At 42.6% G+C, this 26482-nt stretch overlaps 1 protein-coding gene across 1 annotated transcript; it reads right to left on the reverse strand.

Moving 5' to 3' along the window:
* Window positions 1-2161: 2161 nt before the first annotated feature.
* Window positions 2162-23264, reverse strand: LOC124135611 (pancreatic lipase-related protein 2-like). The gene is made up of 9 exons (XM_046501018.2): window positions 23107-23264; window positions 16386-16539; window positions 15132-15300; window positions 13660-13888; window positions 12287-12538; window positions 11569-11802; window positions 6747-6852; window positions 5021-5206; window positions 2162-2302 (listed from the first exon to the last, which is right to left on the reverse strand). Exons 1-9 carry the CDS (start codon window positions 23150-23152, stop codon window positions 2224-2226), a joined length of 1455 nt encoding a protein of 484 aa, XP_046356974.2. The 5' UTR covers window positions 23153-23264; the 3' UTR covers window positions 2162-2223.
* Window positions 23265-26482: the final 3218 nt, after the last annotated feature.

The raw sequence follows: 26482 nt of genomic DNA on the forward strand, positions 1-26482 counted from the left end.
GCCCTAGGAACTCCTCTAAAAGGCATTATAAAGAATAAATTAGAGGCCAGCGCTGATCTTTGTTACATCATGACTCTTAAAAAAGGGAAAATTTTATTCTTTTTCATTTTCTATAGTGCATTGTTATGACTTCAGGCACTGGATACTATTGAAGGTATTTGTCACAAAACGGTCGTAGCAACCCCAGATATCACATAAAAAGGCCCCTATATCATTAACAAAGCGTTGAAACCACTGCTATATGCCTAGGTTCAACACGAAAATCTAACACAAATGCTCGAGTACGTATATCCAGAGACAAAGCAGAAGATTGTCAGTACATGGGATACGCACTTGAGTAAACAAGTCAAGTATACCTACCCATTTCACGGCCACAGTCTTTTCAGCGGTGTTGGAAAGTTAGATTGATGAAGGCGCAAAACAGCATCAATGCAGTGAGAAATGTGTTTTCGATTGACCATATTCTGAGACACACGCCTGTAAGAGTTACCACCCTTTGTTAGCCGTATCGCCCACTCGGCATCAACGAAGGCACTGGTGTGTGTGTGTGTGTCTGTCTCTTTCGCTCCTAAATGTTTGTTTGTTTGCTTGTTTGTTGTTTAACGCCGCACTCATTCTGCGGTATGATGGCGGCTGGTGAATAATCGAGTCTGAAACAGACAATCCAGTGGTTGATATTATCAGCCATGACCTGTCGGGTAGATGACGCGCAATCCACCAAGTCGCCGAGCCTGATCAACCGATCCAGTAAGTCGCCTCATTCTCAGTGGTGGAATAACAAACAGACCTTTTTTATGTGCGCGTGATCGCGTAAGGTCTACCGCTGTATCCAATGTTAGCTATGTCGGGATCAATCTCAGATTGTGTCATTGATTGAACACTTATACCAATAGACCACCCAACCTGAATCGTTTCGTGCCGTTGAAAAGCATCCAGGATAGAAATATGACCCTGTGCCCCGTGTTTGTCTCTAAAGCTCAATAAAGTTAGGTGGTTACAGTGTGTGACCTGACTCCTTCTGTATCGTGCCCCGCGTGGTTACAGTGTGTGACCGGACTCTTTCTTTATAACATCCCAAGTGGTTACAGTGTGTGACCGGACTCTTTCTTTATCACACCCCAAGTGGTTACAGTGTTTGACCTGACTCCTTCTATATCCTATCCCACGTGGTTACAGTGTGTGACCTGACTCCTTCTATATCCTATCCCACTTGGTTACAGTGTGTGATCTGACAGGTTCCATATAATACCCAGCATGGTTACAGTGTGTGACCTGACCCCTTCTTTGTCGTATTCCACGTGGTTACAGTGTGTGACATAACTCCTTCTTTATCGTACCCAACGTGGTTACAGTGTGTGACCTGACCCCTTCTTTGTCGTATGCCACGTGGTTAAAGTGTGTGATCTGACAGGTTCTATATAATACCCAGCATGGTTACAGTGTGTGACCTGACTCCTTCTTTATCATACACAGCGTGGTTACAGTGTGTGATCTGACTCCTCTTTTATCGTATTCCACGTGGTTACAGTGTGTGACATAACTCCTTCTTTATCGTACCCAACGTGGTTACAGTGTGTGATCTGACTCCTCTTTTATCGTATTCCATGTGGTTACAGTGTGACCTGACTCCTTCTTTATCATACACAGCGTGGTTACAGTGTGATATGACTCCTTCTTTATCGTATTCCACGTGGTTAAAGTGTGTGATCTGACAGGTTCTATATAATACCCAGCATGGTTACAGTGTGTGACCTGACTCCTTCTTTATCATACACAGCGTGGTTACAGTGTGTGATCTGACTCCTCTTTTATCGTATTCCACGTGGTTACAGTGTGACCTGACTCCTTCTTTATCATACAAAGCGTGGTTACAGTGTGATCTGACTCCTCTTTTATCGTATTCCACGTGGTTACAGTGTGATATGACTCCTTCTTTATCGTATTCCACGTGGTTAAAGTGTGTGATCTGACAGGTTTTATATAATACCCAGCGTGGTCATCTGACCACATTTTTTTTATCGTACCCCACCCGGAGAGTTGTTCATGTTATAAACCATTGATTTGCAGGTCGAAACACGATGGTGTACATGTCGCAGCCAGAACGACCGCCAGGTAGGGAAACAAAAAGTAGCATCATAGTAATTAATGATGACAACATAGAGACACGCATAGTTCTTTAATTTATTTACAAGATTATCCAGATTCCGTCTCCAGCCCGTCAACTTAGGAGCAGTGACCAGTGACCTTGAAGTCGGAGTGAGAGTGGGACATTACGTCCTTGCCGTAGGCACAAAATGACGTTCTGGGTAAAAAAGAAATGTTTTTGTTAACGACAACACAATAAAGTTGCACGAAAGTAAAAGGTGACCTAACACCGATAACGTGAACGTGTTAAGGAAGGCGTGTTATACTCGGGAACCCCAACAGGATCTATTTCCGCTTAAACACAGGGAAAACTCGGGGTGTTTTTAAGTTCCGCGTATCAACATAACATGTCATTGATCAAACTATCGCTTTCACCGGCGTCGTGAGAAATCTTTACTTCGGTGTGGCGTGTTGATTACTTGTTCTTATTGTATATCATGTTTACGACATAACAAAATAAGGAAAATTTGTCCTTTTACACGTCAGGTTAACGCCTATTCGTTAAATTTGAAAACACATGTAAGACTTTTTCTAAACCCGTAATATGACAACCTGAACTCAATAGAGGAAAATGTTGACTCAGTGGTCATATATTACGGTTGTGGGTCAGGTTTTTTTATACACTTCTGTACTGAAACCAATTACGTATACCCTCCCATAATTTAATTCTTGTCATAGTTCTGGATGACCCCCCCCCCCCCCCCCACATGACATGTCTCGGTCTTTTTTTAGCTGACTATGAGTAACCCCTCATACTTCAAGACCATGTCGAAAACCTCTAACAGTGTATTCAGCCATAAAATAATACAGCCATGAAAGGGGTGGAATGGTGAGATCGATGCTGGGCTTGGGGGTGGGGATGGGGGTGGTGGTGAGTTTCATCTTAGGACTGTATCATATTTGACTGACGCCATCCCCCATTTTCTGAAACATTTTTTCATGGTCCCCCCCCCCCCCCCCCCCCCTATAATAAATCACCGATATCTGAATGTTTACCTTCTCAAATTTATTCCCTTCCTTTTTGAAAAAATAGGACTGTATCACTATTTCATGCAACCCGTGATATAGTAATATTTCAATATTACCAAGTAATATCGCAGAGATAAAAGTAAAATCGCAGTGATATCGTCGTAATATTTTAATACTATTATCACTGTAATATCGCAGCGATAATTATAATTATATCGCAGTGATATAATAGCAATATTTCAGTAATATCCCAGTATTATTATAGTCTTATTGCAGTGATATAACATTTCAAGAATATCACATAATATTCATATAGTGATATAGTAATATCGGAGTAATATCACAGTGACATTTTATCGTAGTAACCTTTTAGTAATACACAGTAACACATAGCAATATCGCAGTAATGTCACGATTAAGGATTGATGACCATCGAATTTCTGAAAAAATTACCTCAGGTGGAATCGAACCCGGTTTTCATTAGTTTCAAGCATATCAGTACCCCCATGCCCAAAGAATAAGATATTCATTGGTAAATAAGCCTTCATATGCAAGATCCTGGTTCATCTCGTCTGTTATCATTCTATTATATTAAATACCCTTGAACGAGTTGCGACCATAGTTTAGTATTAACGCGACGTTGAAAAAAACCCAGCCATTCCCTTAAATGCGAACATGTGGGGAAAGTTATTGATGAGAAGGGTAGGGGGATGACGTCATTTCCAAAACGAGGCTCTGGCAGTGAACGGATCTAGAGTATCTATCATGATAGATATTACACCCCTGATAACCGAGGATGATATAAGATGGACGCATGTGAAATACTCGTTGTCACTCGTATGATTCGTTATCTGCCAGAATGACTAATACCGTGAGTTGTTCTTTTACATTGAATTGAAACATCATGTTAAATATTGATTAATTATTTTTTAAATGTTTGTAAGTTCAAATGAACTTTGGAACAAGGTATAAAACACCCTTTTACCCATCACTGATCAATAAAAGATTATCTTTTTTATGTGGAGAACTATAGCTGTCTAATGTCTCAAATTGACATTTTCAATAAAGCCGCTGGAGGCAGAGAGGAAAGGCAGATTCTAGAGGTCTAATCTCGCGACTGAGAACCTTATAGATTATAGGTGCTATGTTTCCTTTCAAGTATGCTAAATGCCAAACGTATCATATTGATATTTTTTTGTAATCATATAACTCAAACTGTTTTTATTTGAAGTACATTCTTGCTAAAATAGGCTTACGGTAGACCCTTTAGACTGTACAAATTATGTTCAGAATAAAAACACACACGACATGTTTAGATGTCAACATGTTTAGGGACGTGTTTAAATCATAAACGGAACTCACATTTGGTGTGTTCAATCTAACCATGTATAGGGTCTAACGATATGAAATGAGCTATCATCTCACAGTCTAAACACTACCTGAACCCAACATCTTCCATAATCTAAACATGTTTAGAATTTTCAAATGTCTCGAATTTGAACATGTTTACGACAAAAACCTGCGTATTAAACGAATAATCTAAACGTTTTTAAAACCATGTTAAGAAAATGGAGCCTAGAAAAATTGCAGGTTCGATTCCCGCGATGGTTTTAATAGTGTTGTGTTCATTGATGTGTTGTTGTATGACTAATAGTATTTCTATCATACGGTAAAGTATACCTGATAACAATGATAGATCCCTAACCTTTTTAAAGTTTAAAATGAGTGAATCAGATATGCCAGCTGTTTGGTTGTATTTCACATATAGGGTTTATATTTTGTTAATTGTTTAACCATTGTTAAACAACAAAACTCAGATTGCGACGTGTCTGCTATTTCAAACCACGAAGATAAGATAGTTATTCGATCCAAAATGGCCGCTTATTATATGCGCATGCGCACTCACGTCTGCTGTGTTTCCCCTTCTAGGACGGAGATGCCCATCAGCTTCCAGTCATCCGGGTACATCCACCCGACCAGGAAGCTGGAGGTTTTGTCGTAGCTGACGGTGATACCAGTGATGTTGCCAATGGACTGGTGGGCGCTGACCAGGTGTGTGACAACCTTACCTGAGTTGACAACTTCGTTAGACCTGAGGATTAGTTTGTTGCTGTGAGTTCCAGTAGGCGTACTATACACATGAGCATTAATAAAGCATCACCTGATTCAAAATCCACTTCCGAAAAATAATGACAAACAATGGAACCCTAACTTGTCAGCATGTTGTATAAATGTTCTGTCCCCATGTGAGAGCAAGAGACCCTCCAGCTCAAGACCTGAATGAACTGAGCCAGACCTTTACAAAGAATAACAGAGGATCCCGAAGTTCAGCAGTTCTGATCAGCGGCATGAAGAGACGCCTAGCTAATGTCATCTGTGAGAGGGTTGGATACTCCAGATATGACATCTTCCCGAGTCAAGGGCGTTAACTGACTATAAAAATCCAGTTTCCACCCTTGCCGAACTAGGCTTGTATTATGGAGTTAAATTTTGGCTGGACTAACGGGTCTATGAATAGTTTGATGCATTTCGCGATGTAAGACCCGTTTATCACAATATAGATCTTGATTATCGATCAGATCGTCCTGACTGGGCACCGCCATTATGTTTGAAGCAAATGCAAGTGGAAACAGAGGTGGAATCTGATTAGTCCATGGGAGAGGCTTAGAAGGGACATAACTGGTAATAGCCACTGGTGGCGCTACGATCGAGCCCAGGAGTTCCAGCCTTGTTCGGCAAGGGTGGAAACTGGACTTTTATGGTCAGTTAACTCCCTTGCCTCGGGAAGATGGATACTGATTGCAGGGTCAGTGGTGATTCCTATCATGACAATCATCGTCTTGACTGCATAATGTGACAGTCCGATTCGTAATGTTGCCTGGGTTGTGATACTTTTCAGCGTTGTTGAAATGAGCGTTTTTAGACGTCTTCGCATAACGCCAATAAAACGGTAGCAACAGCTAGTGTCAGCTTCATTATTTGTGTGATGGTGGTACCAGGTGTTCTGTTTGTCAGTTAACTTCTCTTTTGTCGTGTTCCCAACAATGAATCACATTTTTTTTAAATGGTACATATCCGAAAAATTGGATGCTGCTTCATCAATGCTCATGTGTATGTTCACCTGGCCATGATTACAGGTGAGTTTTGTTAAACGCCGCTTTCAGCAGTATTTCAGTTATATCACGGCATGCAAGCTTGATGTGGGAGGAAAGTCTGTTTCCACTTCGGCGAAACCCACAAGCACAGGTAGGATGCTGACAAACATAGAAACATAATCAGGACGAACCGGGATTCGAACCCATGATAATAGGTTACTGGCACGCCTAAGCACGCAACTCTAAACAGCGAATTGCGGCGCCTTAGTCGACCGGGCCACCTGTGCCCTCACGGGTATGGGGCTGACAAACCTAGAAACATAATCATGACGAGCCGAGATTCGAACCCGCGATGATAGGTTTCTGGGGTGCCCAAGGGACGCAACTCTGCACAAACCTTTGTGGCGCCTTAGACGACTGGGCTACCCGTGCCCCAATGGAAAACAGTCACCCCAATAAAGAGTTTGCATGAAATGTTAGGCGTCCATTGTGTTTGAGAAGTAGAGTTACAGACACTGTGACAGGATATGATCATACTTCATGAGGGGAATGACGGACGTGTCGCCACCTGTTCCGTGCAATGTCACCTTGACGATGCCGTCCATCTCGTTGTCGGAGGAGATATTGACCATGTAGTGGTAGCCTGGCAACAAACAGTAGGTTCATTTGTATAAATACACGAGGAAGCCTGCAACAAACAGTTGGTTCATTTGTATAAATACCCGAGGAAGCCTGCAACAAACAGGTTCTTCATTTGTATAAATACCCGAGGAAGCCTGCAACAAACAGCTGGTTCATTTATAAATACCCGGGGAAGCCTGCAACAACTGGTAGGTTAATTTGTATAAATACCCGAGGAAGCTTGGAATTGTGATTAAATCGTCCCCTCGTACAGCTGGCCTCATATCAATACTTTAAAATTAATTTTCGAGAACAAATTTACATGTTAAGAGTGTGCACATGTTTTGATTCAGTATCCGTTTATTTTACAACAGTGGTACCATTTATACTTATACGTATTTGTTGTTACCCTGCCTGGCGCTCGGTATTAAGATGCTAAAACAAGTACTGTTCGGCTCGGAGTCAGTATACTGCGTCTGAGTGGGGTATTCATGTTGAACTGCAGCATGGTATCTCAGTGGGCTAGCGCTATAAAATTGACATCAGTCCTGCCTAGTACAAGCACACACACGCACACACACACACACACACACACACACACAGAGACACACACACACACACACACACACACACACACACACACACACACACCTCGTTATATATAGGCGCACCATTCCTGAACGACGTTAAACCCCATACCAACTCACCTTTGTACTTTAAAAATACATGTAAAAACGTTCAGGAATTTAAAAGCTAACATCATCTAACTTGGAGATAAAAACATCAAAAGAAAAGGCGGGGTTCCAAATTGACCACAACCACATATAATGCTCTGAAATTCGCGATGTTGTCTACAGTCCTTTGAGAGTACCCAACCACTCTACCTATCATATTGTCTACATTGAACACATAACGTTCATAGCTTCCTTCTCTTGCATGTTAGTCCAAGGCGGCAAGCGTTCAAGATCCATACAAGATGTTAGGTTATCACGCCATCAGCAAGGTAACGGGTAAAGAACATTAGTAAGTCTAGATTACCCTAAAAACGCATCTGGGCTATGGATTAAAGGAACATAACATACATGTACATGATCAATCAGTCTAACTGATCTTGTGCCTCGTCCTTGTTAATACGTGTTGTTCGAATAAGGTTGGTAATTAGATTTTGTTCAAGGGCAGGCCCCCGAAGGCAGTCGTTTCGTAACCTCATATATATGATAATTCCTGGAGTCGAGCACTGCGCAGACAATTGTCCCTTTCATAACCGTCTTTCATTCACTAAATACAGTCGATTAAGGGCGTATAGCTTGTAATTCCCCTAAGTTTCCCGTGGGGAATCACGATATTTTGTTCGTAGACATAGCCCAAGGGAGAGAACTCATTGACAAGAAGATTATACACAGTAGTACTACAGGCGAGTATGTCCCTAATAATGTCCAATGTCAGAGCCGATATATTTTAGATAGTTGCCTGAGCTTTCTACGTGGTCGATAAGAATTAAATAACTGTAATGTCTGGATCTCGTTTTCGTTTAGCATGTGTTTGGTCGTGTGTGTCTGTCTGCCTGTCTGTGTGTTGTTAAATGCCGCACTCAGCAATATTCCAACTATACAACGGCGGCCTGTAAATAATCGAGTCCAATGATTGATATAGCGAGTAACCATCCACGCCGTCGGGGGACGTTGACACGCCATCAACCAAGTAACGATCCACGCCGTCGGGGCACGTTGACACGCCATCAACAATGTAACCATCCATGCCTTCGGGGCACGTTGACACGCCATCAACCAAGTAACGATCCACGCCGTCGGGGCACGTTGACACGCCATCAACCAAGTAACGATCCACGCCGTCGGGGCACGTTGACACGCCATCAACCAAGTAACGATCCACGCCGTCGGGGTACGTTGACACGCCATCAACAATGTAACCATCCATGCCTTCGGGGCACGTTGACACGCCATCAACCAAGTAACGATCCACGCCGTCGGGGCACGTTGACACGCCATTAACCAAGTAACGATCCACGCCGTCGGGGCACGTTGACACGCCATCAACCAAGTAACGATCCACGCCGTCGGGGCACGTTGACACGCCATCAACCAAGTAACGATCCATGCCGTCAGGGGACGTTGACACGCCATCAACCAAGTAACGATCCACGCCGTCGGGGCACGTTGACACGCCATCAACCAAGTAACGATCCATGCCGCCGGGGCACGTTGACACGCCATTAACCAAGTAACGATCCATGCCGTCAGGGTACGTTGACACGCCATCAACCAAGTAACGATCCACGCCGTCGGGGCACGTTGACACGCCATCAACCAAGTAACGATCCACGCCGTCGGGGCACGTTGACACGCCATCAACCAAGTAACGATCCATGCCGTCGGGGCACGTTGACACGCCATCAACCAAGTAACGATCCATGCCGTCGGGGGACGTTAACACGCCATTAACCACGTAACGATCCACGCCGTCGGGGCACGTTGACACGCCATCAACCACGTAACGATCCACGCCGTCGGGGCACGTTGACACGCCATCAACCAAGTAACGATCCATGCCGTCGGGGCACGTTGACACGCCATGAACCAAGTAACGATCCACGCCGTCGGGGGACGTTGACACGCCATGAACCAAGTAACGATCCACGCCGTCGGGGGACGTTGACACGCCATGAACCAAGTAACGATCCACGCCGTCGGGGGACGTTGACACGCCATTAACCAAGTAACGATCCATGCCGTCGGGGCACGTTGACACGCCATCAACCAAGTAACGATCCACGCCGTCGGGGCACGTTGACACGCCATCAACCACGTAACGATCCACGCCTTAAGGGCACGTTGACACGCCATCAACCAAGTAACGATCCACGCCGTCGGGGCACGTTGACACGCCATTAACCAAGTAACGATCCACGCCGTCGGGGCACGTTGACACGCCATTAACCAAGTAACGATCCACGCCTTAAGGGCACGTTGACACGCCATCAACCAAGTAACGAGCCATGCCGCCGGGGCACGTTGACACGCCATTAACCAAGTAACGATCCACGCCGTCGGGGGACGTTGACACGCCATTAACCAAGTAACGATCCACGCCTTAAGGGCACGTTGACACGCCATCAACCAAGTAACGAGCCATGCCGCCGGGGCACGTTGACACGCCATTAACCAAGTAACGATCCACGCCGTCGGGGGACGTTGACACGCCATCAACCAAGTAACGATCCACGCCGCCGGGGCACGTTGACACGCCATCAACAATGTAACCATCCACGCTGTCGGGGCACGTTGACACGCCATCAACCAAGTAACGATCCATGCCTTCGGGGCACGTTGACACGCCATCAACCAAGTAACGATCCATGCCGTCGGGGCACGTTGACACGCCATCTTGCAACCAGCATAGGTTGCTATGGAACAATTCTAACCCGGAATGTGTAGGTCAGGGCGGTGGTGTAGTCTCGCCCTTAAAGCCTTCGATCGTCACGTCGAAGGTCCGGGTTCGATACCCCACATGAGTATAACTCCTGGGTCCCGCTCACTCACTCACTCAGGTGTATGATGCTGGTCGTGCTTCGTGTTTTATGTATATTATATAATATGTATCACTAACTACTCGGCAAAATGTTATGACAGTCATCATGGTTGTATTCGAATACCTAAACCTTTTTTATTGCAAAAAATGTATGTGAGTGACTTGAATGGGTATTTGTTTTACGCCCAATTCACCAATATTTGAGCGACGGTTGGTTGGTTGGTTTGTTGTTTAACGTCGCACTCAGCAATTTTCCAGCTATATGACGGCGGTCTGTAAATAATCGAGTCTGGACCAGACAATCCAGCGATTAATATCATAAGCTTCGATCCACGCAATTCGGATCGATGACATGCTTCAACCAAGTCAGCGAGCCTGACCACCCGACCCCGTTAGTGGCCTCTTACGACAAGCATAGTCGCCTTTTACGGCATGCATGGGTTGCTGAAGACCTATTCTACCCCGGATCTTCACGGGTCTTGAGTGACGGACTCAAATGATAATAATCATAATAATCATCATCATCATCATCATCATCGATCCTACACCAGTTCGATGTGTGACTGAAAGCACCGGGGCACGACCTAAAGCGTTGTTCATTACATCGACTGCTCGTTTGCCTGGCCCGGGCCCCGCTGCACAAAGCTATCTTATAAATAACTGAGACGATCTTAAATTGCATACTTTAACATATACTAAAACCGATTTGTGGAACTGGGTCGAGGCTGGATAAAATACAGTCCGACATGATATAGCTGGAATAATGCCGACGGCGACGTGTTGCAACATTCACCCAATCCTAACTACCGTTATCCCTGGATGATAGTGTTTCCTGAGAGAACAACAAGTTACCATAGTTACCAGTCATATCATGTTGATATGTACGGGTCAACCTAGACTAACATTTAGTCTCTGAAATCTTATATTACACAATATCCTTCTTGACTCTAAAAAAATTTAAAAAATCCCTATGCTGTGGAATAGAGCTAGCTTGAGCTGGCTAGACTTGCTTTTGTATGCATTTCTAGATTATTATTTTTTCATAAAATAAATATATTCCACGGTCATGGTGCAGGACTAGGGTCAACCAAAACGGTTATATAACGTGAAGTTAACACGCGGAAATATATAAAATACCAGACGCTCTTCTAGTTCAAGGACGTTTGATGAAACAGGGGAGGTAACTCACTGCAAAATGGGGAAGAAGCTTGTGTGTTGAGGAACAGAGATCCGCGCCCCGGGCTTGCGTCGGCATGGTAACCCATATTGGAACACTGGTTGCCAAGACACGAGAGACAACGGCCTCTGTTGAAGTCATCCGCGCCGGTGCAAGGGAACCCCATGAACGGACAGCCTGAGTTGATGCTCTCGGTGTAGAGGGCGTAGGACCTCTCGTGGCTGCAGGCGACGGCAGCTTCAGCACCTGTGTTGCAAACACCGTATACATCAAACCTGCAGTGAACCAGTGAGCGAGTATGGTTTTACGCCGCTACCAACATAATGCCTCGAGAAGCAGTGGAGTAGTGATTTTGCATGGATTCACTGTGAACCGTGTAGCGCCAGATCTCTCCGCATATAGTTCCTATAAAATGACTGACGTTTTTGGAAGATATTCTGTGATATACCCTTTGATTTGAAAGGTATACACTTTTATTTGTAGACAAAAGCAAGCGGAAACACTTTGTCTATTATGAATTCCTGCCATTGCAATCTATTGAATTGAGTGCAGCCGAGTGATGCTTGAACATAAAAACTTGCGACACCTCTGAAAACCACTAAATATCGTATAATATTAATATTTTGCCAAGTTGTAAAAAGAATATATTTAACCTTCACTGATTTACAGTAAATACCGTAGTTGCATACAAACGTTCAGACTCCTTACATCCCCCACTTCCTCCTCTTACCATAATAACCCAACGTGATACCATTCCAGACAGTGTGGGTGAGTTTGGACAGGACGTTCGTATCGCATCCGGGTTGAACAGATCCACCATTGATGTAGAAGTCCACATGACCCATAGCCTGCTTAGCGCCCATGCCTAGGGACAGGATCGTGCCGTCGTCGGTGTGGATCACGTCGACAAAGGAGGCGTCAGTTGGGTCAAGGCGAACCTGCGGTGGCGTGTCCTCGAAGAACGGCTCGGCTGGATCAAGGCCTACAGAACCAACAACGATGTTAATGTGATATTTAAGCAGTGCCTTGCTGCTTGATGAAGATGTGTTAGTCCCGCGGTTGCTGTTTTCGGTTGAAGAAACGGACGGGGTTCGAACTCCCTAGAAAAGGGCAATTGTACTGTTTTCAAAAATATCTGCTACTTCTTATGGCTAGGCTCTGTTTGATTCTCAAGTGTCACCATAGCCTCGTTTTAGAGTGACGTCACCAGGATTTCTCTCGCTCTTGAACTTGAAATGAACAACCAATCAAAATGCCTCTTCTTTACGCGAGGTCGGCATAGATCTAAATTCAAAATCGTTGCTTTGTCCAATCGAACACTCGACATATTTAATCGAGGTAAATATTAAAGACTGTTATAAAATAACTTTTAATTGGCAAAGATGTTTTTCTTGAGTACTAAGACTGGGACGTTCCGGTTGTATTAGGGTGAGTGAGTTAGCGAGCGCTTTTAATAATTTTCCAGCAACATCACGGCGGGGGACACCAGAATTGGACTTCACACATTGTACCCATGTGGGGAATCGAACCCTGATCTTCCGCGTGACGAGCGAATTCTATAACCACTAGGCTACCCACCAGAGACAGTAAATCAATATAAAAACTGCCTTATTGATACTGAAGTATTTAGATCAAGCGTCAAAAGATACTTTTCCCTGGCGCATATCAGAATACCTGTATATATATAGTTAATTATAATAATGAAAACATTTAATTTATGATTGAATCAGTCAAAACAACTAATTAGCTTAGCGATGACGTTAAGTGGGGACTCTAACAAGAAAAATACCACAAAGGTTCAACAGGTATGGACAACGCTGGTAAACCGAAATATGACGTCAATCAGTTAATTAAGGTTTACTTCGGACGTTCGTTGCTCAACGCGTTCACCGGGTCCTCCAGGGTTTTGAACTTGAAAGCGAGTAATGCACTTTCATTGAATGTCTACTTTTAGCGTCGTGTCGTTCCAAACGTACTTGAAACATAAGCATGGTGGCGAATGAGTGCAGGGTATTTATCATTATCATTTCCTACTCACTCACTCACTCACTCACTCGCTCGCTCGCCCACCCACTCACTCATCCATACCACTCACTCACTCACCTGAGATTCTTCCCAGATCCTTGACTATCTCCCCAGCATAACCAGCCACGTGCGCCCCCAGGCTGTGTCCGATGATGTGGAAGCGTATGGGTTCGCTGTTGGTGTTGTTGAGGATGTAGTTCATGAGTTGGCCGACCTGGGCGCCGACGAGACGGGTGTTGGCCGAAGCTTGACCATAGGGCAGTGCTGCCCCAATCCCCCAGTCCACAATGATCACGTTCATTTCCGCCTTAGATATTGGAGAAGAAAGACCCGGAAGACTTAATGCCAGTGTCGTCAGAGCCACGTTTTAAACGCCACAGCTAACTGAATGATCCATAAGCTATATGACGACATGTATGTGAGTGAGTGAGTTGGGTTTAACGCCGCTTTTAACAGTATTCCAGTCATATCGCGGCGTGTCAGCTTAATGTGGGAGGAAAGCCCGAAGTGATGCAGGTCTCAGACGTTTACCACTTCGGTGAAACCCACAAGCACGGGTATGGTGCTGACAAACCTAGAAACATAATCGGGGCGAACCGGGATTCGAACCCACAATCATAGGTTTCTGGCGTGCCCAAGGGACGCAACTCTGCACAGCGAATCGCGGCGCCTAAGACGACTGGGCCACCCGTGCCCCCACCTGTATGTGACATTGACAAGCCAAATTAATGATTGACAGAATGAACATCAATCAACGCCGTCAACGTACGAATTGTGAATGTTGTCCAACACGTCATTCGTCACCACTCGCCCCTTTCCGTAAGAATCGTTACCCCCCCCCCCCCCCCCCATCAATGAATGTTATATGTGAAAATACAACAAGCCAATCAGAATTCTCGTATGACTTCAAGTACTTCGGTCAAAGAATCCTTCAGGAACAATTTTAGATTTTACATATGATGTCTTGCATTTAAAAATAGCATACTGTATAATATGTGTTCAAAAGCATCTGGAACATATATGTATGGGGGAATTATGCGTGAATCTTAACGCAACGAGTTGACACTTCGTTTAGCTACGCCCGTTTGCGCTTAGACGGAACCCAGTCGCAAAAATGGCCACGAGAGGGGCTTGTACCGGAATAACTCGAATTGGTCACGAATGCTGCTACGTGAATTAACGGATATAACGCCTCATATAACAGGATCATCAAACCAGCTATTCGACTTATGAAGAGTTATGAGAATCCTACGAAATTATATTAAACAGAGGAGCACAAGAAACTGAACCTCTCAGTTGATTTTATCATATGTTTAATTTTCAGTTGAAAATATCTTAAGTTAGCGATATCATATCCAATAAATGAACTGTGCTTGCCCTTAGTCAGCACTCAAAGAATACTTCTAATACTTTTATTTTAAAATATGAAATATAAATATATATTCAAATTTAATTTGATTTAAAGATTTTAACTTGGTATACTGTCTTTTGCCCCTCAGTATATAGTCTAACATGTGATCCAATATGTTTTCTTCCTATATCAGACTTACACTTTTCAGTAGTTCTGTCTTCATGTTCTGAATCCACTGTTTGTGTCCGTTGTGTGTGAAGCCGTGGACGATGAACTTGGTGGGGTGAGTGGGGTCATAGTGAGACTTGGAGAAGCTGGCGGGATCCGACACTGACAGCGTCTCCTCTTTGTCTGATGCGGGATTGGCACTGTGGAAACACATGTTACCGTAAGGCCATGATAATAGACTTCAACCCCGCCCTCCTCACTTCCAGACAAGCCGCTTCACGTCATTTTACTTGGAATTAATTCACTGCAACCTGTCGGATACGTCAAACCGGTAAAACTGTTTCTTCAAAGGTATTGTACGTCCGCTTCTAGCAATTACACAACTTCACGGCTTGCGTCGATTGAAGTCTTATAGTTACTTTTGGATGTTCTTGCTACGTCTAGTACCGGTACTACTACTACAACTACTATTACTACTACTACTACTACTACTACTACTACTACTACTACTACTACTACTACTACTACCAACTACTACTACTACTACTACTACTACTACAATTGACCCGTGAAGATCCGGGTTAGAATAGGTCTTCAGCAACCCATGCTTGTCATAAATGGGGATTACGCTTATTGTTAGAGGCGTGGAACGATGCTCGTGATATGAATTACTGGATTGCCTGGTCCATACTCGATTATTTACAGTCCGCCGTCACATAGCTGGAATATGGCTGAGTGCGGCGTTAAACTACAAACAAACTACCACTATTACTGCTACTGTTACCGTCGCTGCTAAGTACTAATATTACTCCCATTGCAACAAATACTGCCAGTATTAGTGTATGTTTACTGCAGTTGTTGATATTTACAAAATGGAGACCTGTTACTAGTACTGGTGTTGTGATTATTATTTGCAATTGTCTTTCCAACTACATGTGCAGTTGCGGTTACTGCAAGGAGAACAAAAAGTTGGTAGTCCGATACCCGGCCGCGTCATACCCAAATACATTAAAAGGTGGTTATGTGTGGTGTTGTCGGCATTCGTTTTAACAAGGACTGGTCGGCTCGGAGTCAGTGTACCGTGTCCGACTATGGCATCCATGGTAAACTGCGACATGGTATCTCAAGGCTAGCCCTAAAATACCAGCAATAGTCTGGACACGCGTGCATGCATGTCGCAAAAAGTACGATAATCTTGAAGGGACGTTACACCCAATTTCACTTCCGCTCACTACTACTACTACTACTACTACTGCTGCTGCTGCTGCTGCTGCTGCGCACTTACCGTGTGTACAGGAGGAAGCTGGTCTTGATCTCCTGGGGAGATTTGGGGAGGAAGCTGCTGGGTCGCTTGCTGCTCTTGAAGGGCGCGGCGTTACTGAAACAACCCAGGTCCCCGTAGCACACCTCAGAGGGTTTGGATGAGGTTATGAGGAACGCTGAGACGCAAACAAGGAACACAATACAATTAATAACCATTTAGCACCCACGCTTGTTGTAATAATTTTTTTTCTCTGTTGAGGGTAGGTGCGATAACAGATTTCCGATGTGTTTAGTTCTATTATGGAAACTAAATCCCAAAATGTGCATCATGTGTTAACCGGCGTTAACAAGAGGGAAATCCCAATATGGTTATTGGCTAAAATAGACTCGCGCAGGGATCGTAAAAATAACGCAACGCAAAGACTACCAATAACCAGTGTGTGTTAGAAAGACTCCATTCGAGCGTCTTAAATTCAAACAAATGAACGAAACGTGATATCGGTGTACGAAGATGAACTGAACACTGTCTTGCGTCTAATTTAACATACATATACAACGCTGCCGTTAAACAATATAATTGTTTCCTTATAAATATGCAAACAGTTTTGGAAAACTAATGCTTATCTTCTTTTGGATCATAATACGTGTTGATATGAGTATGTGAATATGAAGTTTTGTTTTTGATAGATGTACGTGTACTAGTAGTGACAGAAGAGAAAACCCAGACTTGACACCTGACCCGTCCGAACAGTATGGACAGAACAGGGGATGAAAGTTATGTTGTACATACCAGATGTAGACATCCCACAACGGCTGTTGAACCCATTGAAACTAAATAGTTGCAATATTTCCCCCTACACGGCGACCAAACATACAAACTTTACGGGACATTGTCACTTTAAAGAAATTGTTACAAAAGCACTTAAAAAACAATGGACAGTGTTATGTGGCAGTAGAAACTGTTGGGATATGTTTGTGAAGGTAAAATATTGAACTTTTGGACCCTCTTGTCCCGCCTATGTAGAAAACTATACCAAGAGCTGGCGTGGCCGGATTTGAACAGCAATCAACAGAGGCGAGTGGAGCATTCCAGGAAGGGTTTGTACTAGAATTAGAGTTATCTGCCCCTTGTTGTAAACACGATTTTGGTTGGTTTGCTGTTTAACGCCGCACTCGGCAATATTCCACCTTTTTTTCGGCGGTCTGTAAATAATCGAGTCTGGACCAGACAATCCAGTGATTGACATCATGGGCCTCGATCCACACAATTGGGATACGATGACATGCATCAACCAAGTCAGCGAGCCTGACCACCCGATCCCATTAGTCGCCTTTTACGACAAGCATAGTCGCCTTTTACGACAAGCATGGGTTGCTGAAGACCTATTCTACCCCGGATCTTCACGGGCCTGAACATTTTCGCAGGACATATAGGTTACCCTTTTAAGAGCGACAAGAAGGCGACTCGAGGACTTTTCTACCTGACTTGTTTCTTATCTACTTGGAATCAGCGACTTTCTGCCAGGCTCTTACACTAATATGGATTCAAGAACGGAGGCAGGGCTGTTTCCACACATTCGACAGTGATAAAATTCTGAACATTCTGAACATACAAATTAATTGTAGGGCCTGTTACATGTTGCTGTTACCACTCATTTGACACATTGTTTTGTCGTTTTGATTGTTAAACTAAAACGGTGTGTTTAAATGGTTACAGGCCGGCAAAGCCACATTTCGAAAATAGATAGCCCAAATTGATGTGGCTCTCGCGGCAATGGTTATGGTTGCGTGATTGTATAATGTGGCTCTCGCGGCTATGCTGTCAAAACATGCTTTGTGATTCTAACAGGTTACCGTATATAACAAAACAAGTCTTGTTTTCTCATTTTTTATTCAACAAGGATAACATATTCATCAAAACTTTACATTGATGAATATGAATAGCATATGAATATCATAATGGATTTAATGTCATTACTGCAGATGAAGGAGGTCGCCCACGTGGTCAGCATATTCCATCTCACTCAGGTGTTGGTTCAGGAGCTGGATCTTGAGGGACGCAATACGTGCATCGATTGCCTTGTACTTCTTTCTTCGTGAAGGTTCTGACCACTGGTGAGAGAGTCTCAGGACTGCAACCTCTTTGAGTGACTGCTCTCGCTGAAATAGCTTCACTATCTCCTAGATGTTCGGGTGGCACTTCTTGGCAAGTTTCTTTATCTTGTTGTGCCACACTTCAAGGTGATTGTTGGTACGGTGGCCTTGGTTTTCGAAATGGTTCCAAATCTCTGGCATGAAGGGGTCCCTCCTTGAACCCAACTGGTTGTCACGTAGTCCATGAAGGCAGTCACTTTAGGGCCAGCAGGAGAGTCAGCAATGGCATCAAGCCACACATCATCCACTTTGTCACGAGGTAGCAGAGGGAGGGCAGCAGCTCTTCTCACCAGCTTCTTCACCTCCTCATCTTCCTTATAGTCCATCACCAGACCTTCTTTCTGCACCCTCCTCCAGATACATTGGGTGAAGTGAAAGAAACACCCTCTAACTAATGTCCCAGGAAATACATCAGTCACGGCATTGTGAGCTGCACGTTCAAAGTCCAACTAATGTGGGACACTCATTTAAAGGTATCTCTAAAGAACACCACGCTTAATAATTTAAATGTGGGACACTCATTTAAAGGTATCTCTAAAGAACACCACGCTTAATAATTTAAATGTGGGACACTCATTTAAAGGTAACGGTAATCGGATCAAGTAATTACCCGCTAGAAAAGGTGAAATGCACTCAGCTGAACATGTGGCTCTACCGGCAATAGCCATTTCTGAAATGTGGCTCTCCCGGCTAGACACCGTTTAAATATACTTACCGTATTCGACGTAAAAAGCGCCCCGCTCTTATACGCGCCCACGGCGATATTTGCTAATATATTGGCCAGTGAACAATCCTAATTAGCACCCCTTCCGATTGATCAATGTATACAAGACTTATTTATTCGCGTATAATACGCACCCATGTGTTATATGCACACTTAATTATGGGCAATTAAATTCTGGAAAAATATATCTGTCGTACATAAACATTTCAGGCTGTCAGCATAAACCACAAAGTTTATCTTTTAACTCGTTTGTTTTCACTAAAATAATATTCTAATAAGAGCCCCCTATTTCTAATTTTGAGAGCGCCCTGGGCGCTTATTACATCAAATACGGTATTCTTTATTATTCTGATAATTCTTTGGTCTTGTGTGGTGTTTTACTGATTTCACAATTTAATTCTGTGCGAACCGATTTCTGTGTTCCGTTTCAATTTGGAAATAATAACGTAACACTTCACAAGACACGTGTTCAGGTTAGAAGACATGGGGAAGCTTATTACTGATATCTTGAAAGTGATTGCTGATATCTTAAGATCGATTGATGATATCAAAATATGATTTAAAGTTATCAAAAAGTCATGTTTTGTTATGATATCAGTAACTGTTATGATATCTGTTATGAAACTAAATGCACATGTCAATAATTAATTATTGATATCTTCAATAATTGCCATTATTAAAGACTTCCGCTTATTTATAGATATCTTTAAATACTGCCGCTGTCGTTAAAGGCGGCTATGCTTGGCCATAATGTGTTTAAATTTCAGATCAACTTGCTCTGATTAGTCGACCACATATATTTTTAAACATTGTATAATATTTGATATACATCGTCAAAGCAATTGAAATAGTACGTTAGCACTTTGGTTTCACATTTGGTTTTGCCCACCTTGAACGGTATTCTGCAATAAAGAACATTCTAATCGTTTCCCTTTTTTTTCCGTCCGTCCGCCCGCCCACGCCCTTTGGGAAGCCCTTGGAGATGAGAAACACAAAAATAAGTAAGGACACCCAGAAGGAACTTCGGACATTTTTAGTGCTGGGTAACGTTTCTAACTATGGCGGAGACCATGTTTTCAAATTGATCACTGCTGTCATAGTCAGTCCCCTCAACTCCTCCGCGAATTGTTTGACGTGCTGTTTAGACGAGTTCCTGCACCATTTTGGAACCGGAAGAATTTACGGATATGTAGCCAGACCGGAAGTAAATGAGGATATCTGTAAATTTCCCGCACTTTTGGAGACCAGAACAAATCTTTTGCCGTTCGTTCATGTTACTTAAATTATATTACAGATATCAATAATTGATATTAAGATTTCTTCAAAATGATTAATGATGTCTTTATATCTGATTTTTTATATCAGTAACGGTCAGAATTAATTATGTCTTGAATTGAATAAAGGATATCTCTAATTGAATTAAAGATATATAAAACGACTTAATAACATCTTTAATGCACATGTAGATATGTATATGTAGATATCTTGAATTTAGTTTAAGATATCTTGAATTTATTTCTAATATGATTATGTACAGTAGGATGGTAATTGTTCAATGATATCTTAAATACATGAAGACATATCACGAAATATAGTGTTCATATCACAGTAACATTTTAAGATATCAGTAATTGTATTTTGGATATCAGAAAGGAATTTATATCTTAGAAACATTTTTGATATCTTTATATAGAAAACCGATATCTTTAAAACAATTGAAGATATCAGTAATTCCGTGATGATGTGAAAACGGCTTCCAATATGGTCGTGCGAGGCGACCCAGTGGATTTGGTGGTCATGGTCGGTGACTTTGGCGTCGTCGTACCCCGGCGGTGTGGGTCGTTACTCACAGTATGGATCACTGGATTGTCTGGCCGCGGTCCTATGGGTGAAATATTGCTGAGTGTGGCGTTATCTTGTCCAGATTCGCTTATTTACAGACCACCGGCATATGGCTGGATGAGTACTGAGTGTGGCGTTAAACAGCAAACAAACCAAAACGGCAGGATTTCAAACAAACAGCTGACAATATCTAAAAATAATAAAAGCATTGCAAAGAGAAGTACATCTATTTTAGGTCATCTCGCTCTGACTACCAAACAGGTTAACACAAGTGCTGTTATATCTTCCAGGAACTGACATTCAGATATACTGAAGGTCATGGCAAGGCTTATCGCCTGGCGGAGACACGTAGATGTTGACTATATGACACCATGCCGGAATAAGCATATATATATAATTGTTATAGGATCCATGTTGTCTACAGGTAACGTTTTGGAACATGTTCATTGCTTTGGTACCATTGCTTATGCCTGCTTTCTGTCACATGGTCAACATCTGCGTGTGTCCTACAGGCGATAAGCCTTGCCAAAAGGTTATCTGTGGACAATATATAATAATAATAATTGTAAAGCGCCTAATATCCATCGACAGTTGCTCACTGGCGCTGAGACAAGGTTAAAAAGTAATGTCTATGTACATATGCCAACAATCAGGAGATCTATTGAAAAGCTGAGGTGAAGAAGTGGGTTTTGAGGAGAGACTTAATGTTTCCTTAGAAGCAGAGTTTCTCAGATTCAAAGGCAAAGCGTTCTATAACTGTGGACTGCAAAAGGAGAAGGCACGGTCAGACATAGCAGAAGTAGACAGAGGCTGATACAGTAGAGTTCCACCAGAGGATCGGAGAGCACGCTCTGGAGTGTACAGAGATATAAGATCTTTGAGATAGTCTGGATAGTCGCTATTGTTGAGGCAGTCGTGAGTGATGATACATATCTTATAGTTTATACGAAAGGAGACTGGAAGCCAGTGTAGTGCTTTGAGGACAGGACTGATGTGATTGGATCTTGGAACTTTAGAGATGCATCCAGCCGCAGAGTTCTGAATGCGTGTTGCTTTGATATGGCTTTCATGGGAAGATTAGCATACAATGCATTGCAGTAATCCAGTTTGGAGGTCACAAGACATTGCATCAACAATTTAACTGTTAGAGTCATATATGGATCATATAACAATTATGGGTAACATAAGTTCGTTGTAGAAGGATCACGAGGGGTACATGGCGTTTTACGCGTCCCGCGTTCGGTTTTATACCACAAGCCTGAGGCCGGAGGCGAGTGGTATTAAACCTAACGAAGGACGCATGTACCCCTCGTGATTCTGATGCAACGAATTTATCTTGGCGACATGTTTTAGTGTGGCATTGTAAAAGAATTAACACAATTTCAAAATTGATAGACTACAGATGTTGAGCTGAGGTTAACTTGTGCTATGTCACGTGATTCCATTGACTCGGAAAAAGGTGCGGCGTTTTGCTTCAAAGCGGGGTATAAGGGATTTATTCTGCCTCTGAGAAATCCACGTGAAGCCTGTATTGCTCGTGGCGGTGTATAAGAGATTTATTTCCCCTACTGAGAAATGTAAACCTCTTCACAGTATTTTATCACGATCACTAATCAGATCTCATCTTTCAGACGTTTCCGAAAATGTATATAACGAACTGGTTTCACCGGTCCCTTGTTCTAGTGTATATGTTATTCATCTAGATAATAAACGTCGATTGACATACAAGTAGATTGATCTGTTCATGACCTGATCCAAAATGTCCAATATTTTTCATCTTGTGTTAATCCGTATTACAACTCACCGTTTTATACACTAACACGCTGGTCCATGCATGTCCCATGTGCTATTCTTCTTTATTAAAAGGTTAATTAATCTGAACAGATCTGAGCAGCTGTGAAGTACGTTTCACCAGGCAAAAACTGTGGCTCAAAACGCATCATATAAGTGCACCACAAATGCCAAACAAATGCAATTTAATAATAATTTTGATTTTGTTCACAATTTGAAATATAAACCTTACCGTCGATTGTGACCCCACACAAACATAGAACCAACAGCAGAATCATGTTTACGTCCTTTCCCTCTGTGACGACAATCTGAAAAGACTTATCAATGGAATGAATCACGCCACAGCTGCTAGTTCCAGCGATAAGAACGACCTTCGTGGCTTTTGTTGAACGATTGCAAAATACGTCATCAGTTGTTGTGTTAACATTTCAACAGAAAGTGAGTTGTTCCTTTTTTAAGAATAAGCTTTATACTGCTTTCAAATTTAAATGAAAACAATACTGGAATCGATCTCGTGTTGCTCGACTTCATGTTGTCGCGGACCGATGTGCATATTTTAGAGTTACCTCCCTTGCTCCAAAAACCGATTCAAGACGTTCGCGTGGACTCGTTGTCTTAAGTTGCAAAACTCGTCGTTTTGTTGCCTTAGCTGTGTTCTAATTTGCGTAATGGCATACTGTGCATCAATGTCTTAGAAAGATGTATATGGTTTCTTAATGTTTCTTAAATTACCTCGTTCAAGATGAAAATATTCCATATCCTAACTTTCATAGCATGTTTACCAGAAGAGATAATACGAACTGTGTCTTGCTATCAATGGGTGATGAATACAAGTTCCACTAAAGATATCTCAATAATAACAGGGGTAATCTTTGGTCTGAGCACTGAAAATGGCGGAAGTGCCATCACAGTGCCCTTGCTTATTTTTGTGTTTCTCATCACCAATGGCTTCCCAGAGGGGGCGGGCGGGCGGTCGTGAAAAGAAAAAAGGAAAACGAATAGAATGTTCCTTATTGCAAAATACCGTTCAATGTATAATAGTAACAGGGGTAATTTTTGGTCTGAGCACTGAAAATGGCCGAAGTGCCTTCAGGGTGTCCTTACTTATTTTTGTGTTTCTCATCCCCAAGGGCTTCCCAGAGGGGGCGGGCGGTCGGACGGAAAAAAAAGAAAAAAGGAAAACGATTAGAATGTTCTTTATTGCAGAATACCGTTCAAGGTGGGCAAAACCAAATGTGAAACCAAAGTGCTAACGTACTATTTCAAATGCTTTGACGATGTATATCAAATATTATACAATTTTTAAAAATATATCTGGTCGACTTATCAGGGCAAGTTGATCTGAAATTTAAACACATTATTGCCAAGCATAGCCGCCTTTAACGGCAAGCATGGGTTGCTAAAAGTGGAAGAGAATCCTATATCGCAACACAGAAATATAAGTAGCAAAGAGCTGCTTCCATTCCAAGTTTCAACAGTTCTCTCTAAGAACGCCAACTGTCATTCATACATTCGACCGTGGTTTTCAAATCAAACTTGAAACGTTTTTTTCAAGAAGCGGGATACAAATACAGACGCGGCCGATAACTCAGGATTAAAAAAATAATTTTATTCTTTCGACTAGAGGGAAATGTGCATGCGACGGTAATAAAAAACACCACCATCAGTTGGACTCCCTTATAATTTAGTTTATAGTGAGAGAATGAGTTGGTTTAAGGCCGTTTTACAGTATTTTAGTTTATCACTGACCCCGTGATGGTTCGGGTTAAAACTGAGGATCGGTCGGTCTGACTTGGTTGATGCATGTAACACTCATGGCATGTACAGCTTAACGTAACCAACCAAAAAAACACCAGTGGCCATTGTCGAAAACTTCTTGGCCACTTATCTGTTTATGTTTGTTTGTTTGTTTGTTTATTTGGTTGGTTTTTTTGCTTAACGCCGCACTCAGCAATATTCAAGCTATATGACGGCGGTCTGTAAATAATCGAGTCTGGACCAGACAATCAAGTGATTAATATCATGAGTATCGATCTACCAAAATTGGATACGATGACATCAATCATGTCAGCGATCCCGTTAGTCGCCGCTTACGATGAGCATCGTGGTTGCTGAAAACTAATTCAAACCCGGATCGTCACGGTTTTCAAATCAAGGTATTGACGTGAACATCAACTGTTGCCATTAACGTCAACTGGGATCTTATACATAGAGACATCTCCGTCCATGACTGAATCTATTGATGATATTCTTCATCACACACAAACTGAGCGCAGGTTACAGACAGTTATTTAGCAGTTATGTACTCATGGCATGTACAGCTTAACGTAACCAACCAAAAAACCACCAGTGGCCATTGTCGAAAACTTCTGAGGCAACTTATCTGTTAATGTTTGTTTGTTTGTTTGCTTAACGCCGCACTCAGCAATATTCCAGCTATATGACGGCGGTCTGTAAATAATCGAGTCTGGACCAGACAATCAAGTGATTAATATCATGATTATCGATCTACCAAAATTGGATACGATGACATCAATCATGTCAGCGATCCCGTTAGTCGCCGCTTACGATGAGCATCGTGGTTGCTGAAAACTAATTCAAACCCGGATCGTCACGGTTTTCAAATCAAGGTATTGACGTGAAAATCAACTGTTGCCATTAACGTCAACTGGGATCTTATACATAGAGACATCTCCGTCCATGACTGAATCTTTTGATGATATTCTTCATCACACACAAACTGAGCGCAGGTTACAGACAGTTATTTACCAGTTATGTACTCATGGCATGTACAGCTTAACGTAACCAACCAAAAAACCACCAGTGGCCATTGTCGAAAACTTCTGAGGCAACTTATCTGTTAATGTTTGTTTGTTCGTTTGTTTGTTTGTTTGTTTGTTTGCTTAACGCCGCACTCAGCAATATTCCAGCTATATGACGGCGGTCTGTAAATAATCGAGTCTGGACCAGACAATCAAGTGATTAATATCATGAGTATCGATCGACCAAAATTGGATACGATGACATCAATCATGTCAGCGATCCCGTTAGTCGCCGCTTACGATGAGCATCGTGGTTGCTGAAAACTAATTCAAACCCGGATCGTCACGGTTTTCAAATCAAGGTATTGACGTGAACATCAACTGTTGCCATTAACGTCAACTGGGATCTTATACATAGAGACATCTCCGTCCATGACTGAATCTTTTGATGATATTCTTCATCACACACAAACTGAGCGCAGGTTACAGACAGTTATTTACCAGTTATGTACTCATGGCATGTACAGCTTAACGTAACCAACCAAAAAACCACCAGTGGCCATTGTCGAAAACTTCTGAGGCAACTTATCTGTTAATGTTTGTTTGTTCGTTTGTTTGTTTGTTTGTTTGTTTGCTTAACGCCGCACTCAGCAATATTCCAGCTATATGACGGCGGTCTGTAAATAATCGAGTCTGGACCAGACAATCAAGTGATTAATATCATGAGTATCGATCGACCAAAATTGGATACGATGACATCAATCATGTCAGCGATCCCGTTAGTCGCCGCTTACGATGAGCATCGTGGTTGCTGAAAACTAATTCAAACCCGGATCGTCACGGTTT

This window comes from Haliotis rufescens, unplaced genomic scaffold (genome assembly GCF_023055435.1).
Source record: "Haliotis rufescens isolate VD_foot unplaced genomic scaffold, xgHalRufe1.0.p SCAF_92, whole genome shotgun sequence".
Lineage (NCBI taxonomy): Eukaryota > Metazoa > Mollusca > Gastropoda > Lepetellida > Haliotidae > Haliotis > Haliotis rufescens.